General features: G+C 31.2%; 1 protein-coding gene across 1 annotated transcript; it reads left to right on the plus strand.

The window, feature by feature from the left end:
• Window positions 1-3862: 3862 nt before the first annotated feature.
• Window positions 3863-6746, plus strand: LOC131653588 (probable glucuronoxylan glucuronosyltransferase IRX7). The gene is made up of 4 exons (XM_058923781.1): window positions 3863-4512; window positions 4623-4984; window positions 5081-5331; window positions 5543-6746. The coding sequence occupies exons 1-4, from the start codon at window positions 4266-4268 to the stop codon at window positions 5994-5996; spliced, it is 1314 nt and encodes a 437-aa protein (XP_058779764.1). The 5' UTR covers window positions 3863-4265; the 3' UTR covers window positions 5997-6746.
• The last annotated feature ends 6055 nt before the right edge of the window (window positions 6747-12801 follow it).

Consider the following 12801-nt stretch of genomic DNA (forward strand, 5'->3'; position numbering starts at 1 on the left):
TTTACCTCTTGTGTTGTCCCCGTATGTGACGTGACCGCTTCCTTTCTCATCGAACTTGATGAACATCGAAGCATATTCCGCAATATATCTTGAACACCCGTTATCTATGAATCATTAACTTTCCGCAGAGACAATACTTTCCTGCATACAATCAAATAGGCAATTTAGGTACCCAACTAGTGGGTCCTTTAAGGTTAGTTGAGGTACACTTAGGTATTCATGTCATTTTACCATTAGGAACCTGAACATTCCTAATATGACTAAAAGGCCTAATGTGACCCATTTCACCACAATAATGACAAACAACTTTACATGAAATGCTTTTTCTATTTCTTCTAGCAACATGAGGGTTTTTCTTAAAAATAGTCCCTATATCACTTGAAGAACTAGAACTAGTAGCAGATACTGAAATAACATAAGTTAGTTGTCCTTTTAGAGTTTCAATTTCAAGTTTTAAAGTTGGACAAGTAATGTACTCTACATTAACTACCTTCTCAACTAAAGTGTCAAAAATAGTAAAACTCTTATCGACTAGAGATATATGTGATTCCTTAAAGGAATCCAAAGCGCTGTTAAGATCATTTATCTCCTTTTCAAGTCTTAAAATCATTTCTTTATGGAGAGAAATTTTCTCAAAAGCGTTTATTGAATCCGCATACATATCATTAAAAGCTTTCGATAATTCTCTATATGAACATTCATCTTCAAGATTAGAAATATATACTTGTAACTCTTCACTTTTCTTCTGTGTCATTAAACATAGGTTAGCATACTCATCATCTGAACTTTAGCAGGAACATGAGGATGAGCTTTCATCTTCTTCTTCCCACATAATATACGCTCTACAAGTTTTGGCGTTGTTTCCTTTTATTTTGTAGACTTCATTATCTTTCTTTTTATGATGCTTGGTGAGACTTGGATAAGTAGTTCTATGAAGTCTGCGCTCATAAAACGTAATATCATCATCCTTTTTCTTATGTAAGTTGTATTCTCTTTTAGATGGGTGAGTATTTATGAAATTTACCAAACCTTTTTCAGAATGTTTGAGCTTGTTTCTTTTTCAAGTATCTATTATAGCATCTAACTAATAAACCCATCTCCTATTCTTTTGGAACTTCTTCGTCAGAATTATCACTTTCTTCCTTTGACTTCTTCACTTTAGGTGAAAAATATTTCAAATAAATACCCCTTTTCTCATCTTTCCATTTCTCTTTCTTTTTTGACTTCACTTCGCTATTCACGAGTCGTTTCAACTCATTCTCATGTTTAACTAGTTTCTCAAATAACTCTGTGATGTCCAAAGTACTAAGATTGTTATATTCTTTTATAGCGGTAACTTTTGGCTGCCACCCCCTACACATTTACCTTAATATTTTTTTAGCATAATATTTGTTAGAAAAGGTTATTCCTAATTTATTTAGTTTGTTGATTAAGTGGAGGAACCTAGTCTGCATGGAATCCACGAATTTTTGCCAAGATTTAATGTCATGATGACATGTGGATAGAGTTGTCATCATGACAACTTTGGATTTATATTAAGCAATGTTTTAAAAATTGGACTATACCGGTCGATTCAACCGCTTGGACCGCGAACCGGAGACGAATCCGCTTGTTCAAATTATTCTTAAATGAAAGTTGAAATGAAATATACAACTATGTTGTGTTATTATATGTCCTATGGATATTGTTGTATTAAGTTTGTAATAGATTTTTGAAATATTATTTTATTAAGTTGTGAATATATGATTATGTACGACTTACCTATCAAAAATTAATTTTATATTATTAGATTATTTAATAAAGATTCGACTATAGATTTAACCAATTAAACCAATTAAACCTTAAATTAGAAGTTTCACTGGTCCGATATCCGGTCTGCTTTTTAAATATTTATATTAAGTAGATAATTAAATTAAACTTTTGTTTTCTATATGTATAAAAGAAAAAAATACATTTCTTTTGATTTTATTCATAAAAAATTACTTTTTAAATAATATATATATATATATATATATATATATATATATATATATATATATATATATATATATATATATATATATATATATATATATATATATATATATATATGAGAAATATATTTACTTCCAAGAGTAAGTGTAGAAGATTTACTCCAAATCTTAATCATTGATTTTATTAATCTAACGGTTTTAATTGATCATTTAATTTAATTATTTTTGGAAATACTTTTATGTATGAATTATTAATTAAAACCGTTAGATTAATGAAAATCAATGGTTAAGATTTGGAGTAACTCTTCAACACTTACTCTTGGAGTAAATATATCCCTCTTCATATATATATATATATATATATATATATATATATATATATATATATATATGGGGACGTATCAAATGAGAACCTTGGTTATTATGAGAATTGAGAACTTTTAATAATAACCGTACGATTTAAAATCAATGTCTCAGATTTCACTCAAATTTTAAAAGACAATAATTAATAGATAGATTCTGATTTAAATCTATATCACATAAATGTATATATGAGCATTGATTTTAAATCGTACGATTGTTATTAAAAGTTCTCATTCTTATAATAACCAAAGTTCTCATTTGATACGTCCCATATATATATATATATATATATATATATATATATATATATATATATATATATATATATATATATATATATATATATATATATATATATATATATAGAGAGAGAGAGAGAGAGAGAGAGAGAGAGAGAGAGGAGGGATCAAATTACACCCGAAGAGTTACACCACGAGTTACACTCGTTCAATAACTACATCTCGAATTAATATTTTATAAATTCAACCGTTGGATTGAAACATAATATCATATAGATCATGCCGTTTGAGCTTAATCTATAATGATTTACTATGTCATTGAATTACATTAAAATTAACATTATATAAAAGTTCATTTTGACGTTAATCTTTGGATATCTTGATGATATAGTAAATCATTATAGATTAAGCTCAAACTTTATAGGTATGATCTATATGATATTATGTTTCAATCCAACGGTTGAATTTAAAAAATATTAATTCGAGATGTAGTTATTGAACGAGTGTAACTCGTGGTGTAACTCTTCGGGTGTAATTTGATCCCTCCTCATATATATATATATATATATATATATATATATATATATATATATATATATATATATATATATATATATATATATATATATATATATATATATATATATATATATATATATATATATATATATATATATATATATATATATATATATATATATATATATATATATATTATGCATTAGTAGCATATTTGGATTGACTTTTCCAAGATCTAAAATTAATTTTAGAGATGTAAAATTAATTTTTGGTGATTTTGAGGTGTTTATTTATTCAAAAGTAAAATTGATTCTACTTGAAGCTAGAATTAATAGTTTCTACCTCCATAATTAATTCTGGGTGATTTTTACATTAAAATTTATTGTTCAACTCACTTTTACATAAATGTATCCAAACATAAATCAATTCTCTCAAACTCAATTATTTTAAAATCAATTCTATCAAACTTAATTATGCTAAAATCAATTCTATCAATATATTTAAAAAGTAACATTTTTTTATAAATAAAATAGGAAATATATTTTTTAAAGAAGAAAAATAACTATTACTTTATTTTATGATTTGATTTTTTTTAACTCAATAATTATGTTCTATGACTTTAAATAAAACAATATTTATTTAAAAATTGATGTATTTAATTAAATTTTGAATCACATACAACCAAATTTTACTACTTATACCCAAGACAAGAAAATGTACTTCCCTAATAATAATAATAATAGTGAGAGGAGCAAAACCAGCCTTCAGTAACCGATACACCCGGCGAGTTACATTCTCATCCATTATCACCACCACTAACCCACGTGACTTCTGAAACTGAAAAAAAACACACACAATTATCCATTTCCTTTTTTCCTCTTTCTACTCCATTTTCCTATTCTATTCAATTATTGGATTGTAAAAAAAAAAAAAAAAATCATAATTTACTCATAAATTTCTTATTCAAAAGAGTATCCATTAAACCAAACCAAACCCATTGTTTATTTTTGATGCAATAACGATTTACCAACAAACTCATACCATCCTCTTCTTTGTCTTGTGTTTCTTTCTTAGTCTCCACTTCTTCCTACACCAAATCACCAACAACATTCGAAAGCTCAACCTCAACTACCCATTCAAATCCTTGTCTTGTTAATTTTCTTATAATCAAATGTTGGAACTCAAGAGTTCCCTAAAGAGCAAAGAATTCAATGTGAAAATGAAACTCATGAACAAACATAACACCACAAGAATTCAACAAGACAAAACATGTTGCTTCTTTACATATTACAAATGGTTCCTTTGGCTTTGTCTCTCCCTTTATTTCTTCACTTCTTATCTCATCACCAACGACCCACAAGACACAAGTTCCAAACCCAACGTTGTTTCTCATTCTTCTTCAACCCATAACAATCTAGGTAATTAACAACAACAACAACAAAATAAAAACATATTTATTTTTACTGTTTTATTTTATTTTTCTAGTTAATAAACATTCTTTTCTTTCTGTTTCATTGTTTCATTACAGGGTTGTTGAAAAATCTGAAGGTGTTTATCTACGAGCTACCATCGAAATATAATAAAGATTGGCTTACGAATGAGAGGTGCAAAACACATTTATTCGCTTCAGAAGTTGCTATTCACACCGCATTATTGAAAAGCGAGGTTCGAACATTTGACCCTTACGAAGCTGATTTCTTCTTCGTTCCCGTTTACGTTTCTTGCAACTTCAGCACCGTGAACGGTTTTCCAGCGATTGGACATGCACGCGCTCTTATAACCTCCGCCGTTGAATTCATCTCCACCGAATATCCATTCTGGAACCGAAGTAGAGGATCCGACCATGTTTTCGTCGCTTCTCATGATTTCGGTGCATGTTTTCATACCCTGGTAAGTAAAGCGTAATCTAACGTCAACATCGTTTTCTAAAGCTTTTTTTAAACGTGCGTTTTCATTTTAATTGACTTTTTTGTTTCCTTTGTGAAGGAGGATAATGCAGTGAAAGATGGCATTCCGGGAATATTGAGGAATTCGATTGTGTTGCAGACGTTTGGAGTAGAGCATAAACATCCTTGTCAGGAGGTTGAGAATGTGGTTATACCGCCGTATGTTTCGCCGGAGAAAATTTGGAGGACGCTTGAGAAAGCTCCGGTGAACGGACGGCGAGATATTTGGGCTTTCTTTAGAGGGAAAATGGAAGTTCATCCTAAAAACGTCAGTGGACGGTTTTACAGCAAGTAATTACTATTAACCCCACTTAAACATCATTAATTAATTATTACTCCATCATTAAGACAAGTTTAATTAAACTACAAAGCAAACCATTATTTTAATTAATCACTATAACTATAACCCGATATTAATTGAACTTAACTGTCTTTTTTTTTTTTTTATCATTTTTTGAAAATATTTTGAGAATTGACTGATTGTTTTTTTTGTTTTACAAAGGCGAGTGAGGACAGAGATATGGAGAAAATTCAACGGTGATCGGAGATTTTACCTTCAACGGCACAGATTCGCCGGATACCAAATGGAAATTGCACGTTCAGTGTTCTGTTTATGTCCACTTGGGTGGGCCCCATGGAGTCCAAGGTTGGTTGAATCAGTTGCATTGGGTTGTGTGCCGGTAATTATTGCTGACGGAATCCGTTTACCGTTTTCCTCCGCCGTGAATTGGCCGGAGATATCATTAACAGTGGCGGAGAAAGATGTTGGGAAGTTAGATAAAATTCTCGAGCGCGTGGCCGCGACGAACTTAACTTTAATTCAGAGGAATCTGTGGGACCCGAATACCAGACGGGCTTTACTTTTTAATAGGGAAATCCAAGAAGGGGATGCCACGTGGCAGGTATTATATAGTCTGAGTCAGAAGCTTGGTAGGTCCATGGTTTCTGCCCAATAGAATAGTGACACGTGGTTGGATTCGATTGGATGAAAACTTTGACAGCGAATGAACTGAAATTCTGACGTGGATGCGTTGGCATTTGCAACTATGATTATGGATGACAGCTATGAATTCAGTTGGCATTTATCGCATAGAATGAATTCTAATGGTGGGACCCATGAAGATATAGATCAAACATTTGTTATTGATGAGGTGGCAGGGTTTGATTGGCTGGATGTGCATAAAGATAGATATTTTTTTGTAAATAAATTATTTTTTGAAAGTAGATTGGTGTAATAAATGAATTTTTTATGATAGTTTTAAAGAGGGTATTGAATGTGGACATTGAAATGATTGATGGATGTGGAAAAAGGGGTTGTGGGTGTCAGAATATTGTCGTTTATTTTTAATGTGAAATGTGGGAAGTAGTTTTGGTGTCAGTGTTCACGGATTTGTTATAATATGATGCGTCCAAAATCCAGCTAAGCAATTGGGGAGGTGGGACAGCAAATTGTTTTGAGTTATACCACTTCCGGTGTGATATTCTTTTGGATTTAAATACGGTTTTGAAAGTGAGTCATGTTAATGCTACCAATAAATTGTTAATTAAGAGTTAAAGCTTGTTTATGGTAGTTAATTAAGAGTTAGTTATTTTTGCTATATGTTCTTCATTCCTATATAAATTTATGTATGTACAAATAAGATTCTTTTGTAAGCATTATGAACCAAAATTACCAATAATATTTTATCTACATTATTTTTCTCTCATCTATGACTCATCAAAGTCATACCATGATTTTTTTTCTGAATAATAAGGGACAAACCCTGAAGATGACAGAATTACAAAAAAAAAAAATTAGAAGCCTCTAAAAAGAGCAACACTCTTACTAGTAAAAAAAAGTTTAGAGAATCAAGTCAAGAATAACAAAAAAGAAAAATTTTAATTTTATGATAAACATACTCAATTTTATAGATGAGAGATGATATTGATACATCCAAAATTACACTGTACATTGATACGGTTTTGGTTTTCTTTTAGTATATTTAATATTTTTATTTTACTTTTTTAAGATATATAAACACGTGTACATACTTGTATTTGAGATAATGTAGGATATGGTGTAGGATTTTTCACTGTAAGAATAACAACACTCCTAATTTTACCATCCATAGGCACCCTTTTCAAGCCTTTAACTTGTTTCACAATAGAATGTACAACAATGTTATTCCTACACTATTTCATATGTATTTTGAAAAACTGAAAAAATTTTTATTAAATATAATTAAAAAAAACTAAAACCGTATCAATATTAGTAGGGTCAGCCCTGAGTTAGGGTCGACCCTGAAAAAATACAAAGCTTTCAACTTGGGCCAGCGGTAGTAATTGCAACTTAATGCTATAAATGATGATTAATAAATTATGGGCTTGATCCTTGGGTTCGATATTTTGGCAATTCAATTATTTTAATTTCACAATAAAATTGTCCTTATAATTATAAAGGTTTCAAACTTAATCTCATTTTAAAACTAAAACAATTTAACTTACAGTAATTTAGAACTTTTATAAAACACTTAATCTCATTTTAAAATAATTTAGAACTTTTATAAAACACTTAATCTCATTTTAAAACTACAACTATTTAACTTTAACTTACAGTAATTTATAATTTTTATAAAACACTTAAAATTATGTTTTAAAATTTGTGATCCTATAGTACATAAAGTGTAATTTATTCTAAGTTTTTAATATTTTAATATTTTTTAGATTTTAAAATATCACTTAAATGTAATTTTATTTTACTAAAAAGATTAATTTTTAGATATATCATTTTAAAAAACTATATGATTTTAGTTATATTATAATCTTTACTAATAAAAATTTAAATAATTAGATGTCAAAATTATTCTTTTAATTTATAAAAAAATAATTTAAATAACTTCTATTACTTTTTTAAAAAAATTCTCATAAAATTATGTAATATTTTAAGATAGGTTAGTACTTGTGTGTCTGACAAATATCTAAGAGTTAAGAATTGGAAACAAAAACTTGATCTAATCTTTAAATCAAAAGATCGAAGTGATTGTGATTTTCAGAAGAAAAAAAATCTAGGTGAAAAGCTCAACAAGTTAGTTCAAATGTTGAAGCGTGAAAGGATTACTTTAAGAATCCTAAAAGAATCATCATTCTTAATCAAAAAGATTCTTTTATTGAAGAAATTGTGAAATAAACTTCATGGTTTCGTTGGAAAAACAATTTCAATAGATGAATGATCTCCTAAAGAATCATTGTCTGCTAATAAAGAAGTTTCATCAAAGAGAATATATGTTTCGAACAATAAAGATGATGAAGAAGTTTCGGCCAACAAAATTTTTAAAAGAAAAAATGATGGAGGATTTTCTAAATAATGTCAAATGAATCAAACTCATGCGATTGAAAAATACAAGTTCTACTCTGACCAACCAAGCTAATCAAATTTTTTGCTGTTTTAGATATTTTATTTGAAATTTAAAATTAATTAGTTCCAATTATGAAATTAATCTTTTGAGGCTTTGACCCATATATTTGGAACATTTCAATAACATATAAATTTACAGAAGCGGTTGGTAGTATTTGCTTTATAAACATTTAAACTACAAATAAACCAACCGATGTGGGACTATTGAGAAACAAATCAACAAAACACACATCACATTGAGAACAGTAGCATATGTATTCCCTTATGCAGTACGCAATCATCTCAGCTGGACATCGGTCGGTTTGGGTAGGAAATCGGGCCCAAAACCTCAATCCGACAAAGCCCACGGTTGGAAATCATAGGTCCATTTCCGACTGTATTCTCTCGGTTTAGTCGGTTTCGGTTTAATCGATTTTAACGGATAATCGGGTGGGTTCAATCGGTTAATTCAAAATAGGGCTAATTTGAATCCAGCCAATATATTTCTGCATCATTTCAATTGATAAACAAATTCTTCTACAGCCAACAAGTATTAATACACAAGTATTAAGTAATAAATTACAATCATCCAAATATATAAAAAATAAAACATTCAAATATCTTCATTGTTAAAAAGAAATCTACCGCTTCTGGATGCTTTGACAGGGTGAAACTTGAAGCTGTTCTAAAAAAACAACAAAAACTCAAGATAATTATAATAACCAGATCTCTAATATAGAGACTATGAAATTGAAGATAAAGATTATGAAGAAAATTGTTGTTGATGAATGTTCTTCATCTTCATCCATGAAACAACAACAACAGCCTAAATATCAGTGTTTGCTTTACTTGATGTTTTCGTGACCGCACCGTTACGGTAATCTCTCTCACTCTTTCTTATACATCAAAGTTCAAAAACGTGGAACAACAAACGCAAACATAGAGAGAGATGACGAGGAATTTACATGATAATTGGAGGTGGTTTGTGGTTGAATGGTGGACGGTGGACGGCGGCGTTCCGTGAGAGACTGTAGGTGAAGTGAAAAAGGTGAGAAAACCCTAAGGCTATGTTTGGGAGTTTGGAGGGGAATGGAGGGGAGGGCTTTGAAAAATAAGAAGAATTGGGTGAAAAGGATAAAAAGATTTTGGGTAGGAGGGTTTTCGAGGGTTTGAGTTTATTCATAACACCAAAAACCCCATAAAATGGGGGAACTCAAAAATTGTAATGAATGAGGGCTTTGGAGGGTTTTGAAGGGCTTACATAAATTTTCCAAATATCTTTTAGGTTGTTATAGTATTCTGAAAATTAAAAATTTAGTAATGATAATGACTCTTTTATCATTCTAAACAAAATCATTTTTTCAAAAAATGTCAAATATTTTTCTATATTTTTTTAAAATTTCATTTTTGGAAGTCTTCCACTCCCCTCCCCTCCAAACTCCCAAACATACCCTAACAGATTCAATTCAATGTGTGTTGGTTAGTTGATGCTGGATTAAGATTTAAGTGGGCCAACATATACTTAGCGTCAGGCCCGGCCCAAGGGGTAGGCCACCTAGGCTGTTGCCTTGGGCCTCTAATTTAATTTGTAATATTATATGGGGCCTATAATGTTGTAATAAGTGAAATGGAAAAAAGTGGTCTCTTTATTATTATTGTCATTGTGCAATCCCTCCCATTTCTTCATTTTGGTTTTTGCATTTTGCTGTTTAGCAATAAGTATATGTGACATACATTTAAGATTTTTAATGCTAGACAATTTTTGTTCTTACTTTTAATTCTTTATTTTTTATGGTTTGTTTTTAATTCTTTAATAAGTACAATTGTTTGTTGTTTTAGTATATGTGGATGATAAAAACAATGGATACAATATATTTCTTTTATCTTCTCATTATATATTGACAATAATGAAAATTTATATACTACAAATTGTATTTTATTTATAATAAATTAATATTTAGTGAATAATTTGTATCTTAAAATAAATGAATAAATTATATTTAAATTTATAAATTTTATATTAAAATTCGCCTTGGGCCTCTATATGTGTCGGGCCGGCCCTGCTTAGCGTTCCAGCCTAATCACATTATTACGTTACGAATTCATCTTTAGCCGGTCGGTTTAGGATTTCGCTGGGCCACAACATTCAAACCTAAACCGACCGGTTTAAACCATATAAACCCATTTTTTTTCAAACCGCCCAACCGATAAACCAGTTCATCCGAACCGATGACTAACGGGCCACATGGATAGGGTGGTTTGGGTCGGTTTCCATAATTTTGTCCAGCCCTACATCTCACATTGAGAAACAAACCAACTGTTAGGAGTAAATTAATGGTAAATTCATGTGTTAATAGAAGTAATTTAGTCTCCAAACCAATGCAGAATGTGATAAATCCATAGGTTTTTATTAAGAATTGAACTGAACAAGTTGAGTTCGTGCGTAAAGCAAATCGAATCACTTGTGGGTGTTATTGTTGCAGGTTTAGAGCTGAATTGAAGCTTGAGAAGAACATGAGGAGGAAAGAGAGTTGGAAGTCTCAAAGGCAGAAGAAAAAGATGGAAATTGCAAAGGGCGCGCCGCGGAAGTCCTGTGAGGCGCCGCGAAAATATCTCTGTTTTGAAGCGCGCCGCGCCAGTCCGATGCCGCGCCGCGGCCTCGGCGTTAAAAGCCCAAAACTTCTATTTAAAAGCCCTAGCTTCCAAGAGAAAGAGAACTTTTGGGAAGAGCGAAATTAGGAGAGCAATCTGAAGGTGCAGCCACAATCATCAAGTGAAGACCAATTCTCTATCAAGCGAAGACATTCCTTTGATGAAGATGAATTCTTCCATTAATCTTTGTGTGTTCTTCATGTCTATGGAGAGCTAAACCCCTCGTGTTGAATCTAAGGTAGTAGTTAACCTATGAATATACAATACCATTAATTAATTCCTGTGAACAATTGTTTGAATTCATTATCAATAAGAAATCTTGTTTTTATTCTTAAATTATCGTTGAATCTTTGATCGAAAGAAAGGATTTAACTTTTGCCCTAGGTTACTATATTGATTCAATACCAATTTGCAGAGATGGAATTAGGATTGAGTTTTCATAATTATCGTTCTTAATTACTATTATCGATATTGATATTTGGAGAGATCGAATCTCATACCGGTAAAAGTTATCTAATTTGATTTGCAGACATGGAATCTTATTTGAGGATAAGTGAAGATAATGATTCAAAAGATTGTTCAATTGTGAATTAATTGATAATTGTATAGGAATAGGTTGATGAACCCTAAGGTTTAACATATTTCTCTAATCGTTAACAACAGTTCATCACTCGCTTTTAATTTATTGTTTACTTTTGCTATTATTAAAATCATAAAATAAATCAACTCAATTTTCCTAACTCAAAATAAACAACTCTAGAACGGCAGTGATATTAACCAATCCCTGTGGATACGATATATTACCGAAAATATTTACCCAAAAATACTTTCAACAAATTGGCGCCGTTGCCGGGGATTGGTGTCAATATTGCACGCATTGCAATAGTTCTTATTTTGAGTTTTAATTTTTATTTTCTTGATTTGGTTGTTTCACTCGTTTGTTAGTGTGTGCAGAAATTCGTGTATGCGCAGCAAAGTTTCTAGCGATCAACTTCTTTTTGATCCCGAGATCGAAAGGACCGCTAGGAGGTTAAATAGCAAAGCACGAAGAAGAGCAAACATAGCAAGAACAAGAGACAACGCAACCGCGACATCGTCACAACAACTTGAAACTATTGACGAGTCGAAAGAAGGACTCTTCTTTCACGAACTATTCACGGAAGAAGAACCGGAAGTTATTATACAACCTACTGTTGTCAACATGGCTGCTCCTGGTCCATGTGCAAATAGTCCAAGACTCAATCCTCAGTTCGCTAGAACTGCCGCCAACGGGCGACCGACAGAACTGAAGACCGGTATCATACAATTGATTTGTGCAAGTCCTTTCGCCGGATTGGACCATGAAGACCCGTACACGCATCTTACTCGATTCTATGAGTTAGCGGGTACCACGGGTGTCGCTCAAGCTGATGAGGAAGCATTATTTAAGAGGTTGTTCCCACACTCTTTACTATCTAAAGCCAAAGATTGGTATCTGGATCAACCCGAAGCAGTGATGACTAATTGGAACACATTAGAAGAAAAATTTCTGGAAAGGTTTTACTCTCAAAACCGATTCTTCGAAGCAAAAACAGCTATAGCAGTATTTTCTCAAGGTAGTAATGAATCTTTGAATGAAGCATGGGAAAGGTATAAAGCTATGTTGAGAAAGTGCAAAGGACACGATTTTACAGACGTTGTTCAAATCCATATGTTCCGTAACGGTCTCACAGCTACAAACAAGACACTCTTGGACG

Source organism: Vicia villosa, linkage group LG2 (assembly GCF_029867415.1).
Source record: "Vicia villosa cultivar HV-30 ecotype Madison, WI linkage group LG2, Vvil1.0, whole genome shotgun sequence".
NCBI classification, from domain to species: Eukaryota; Viridiplantae; Streptophyta; class Magnoliopsida; order Fabales; family Fabaceae; genus Vicia; species Vicia villosa.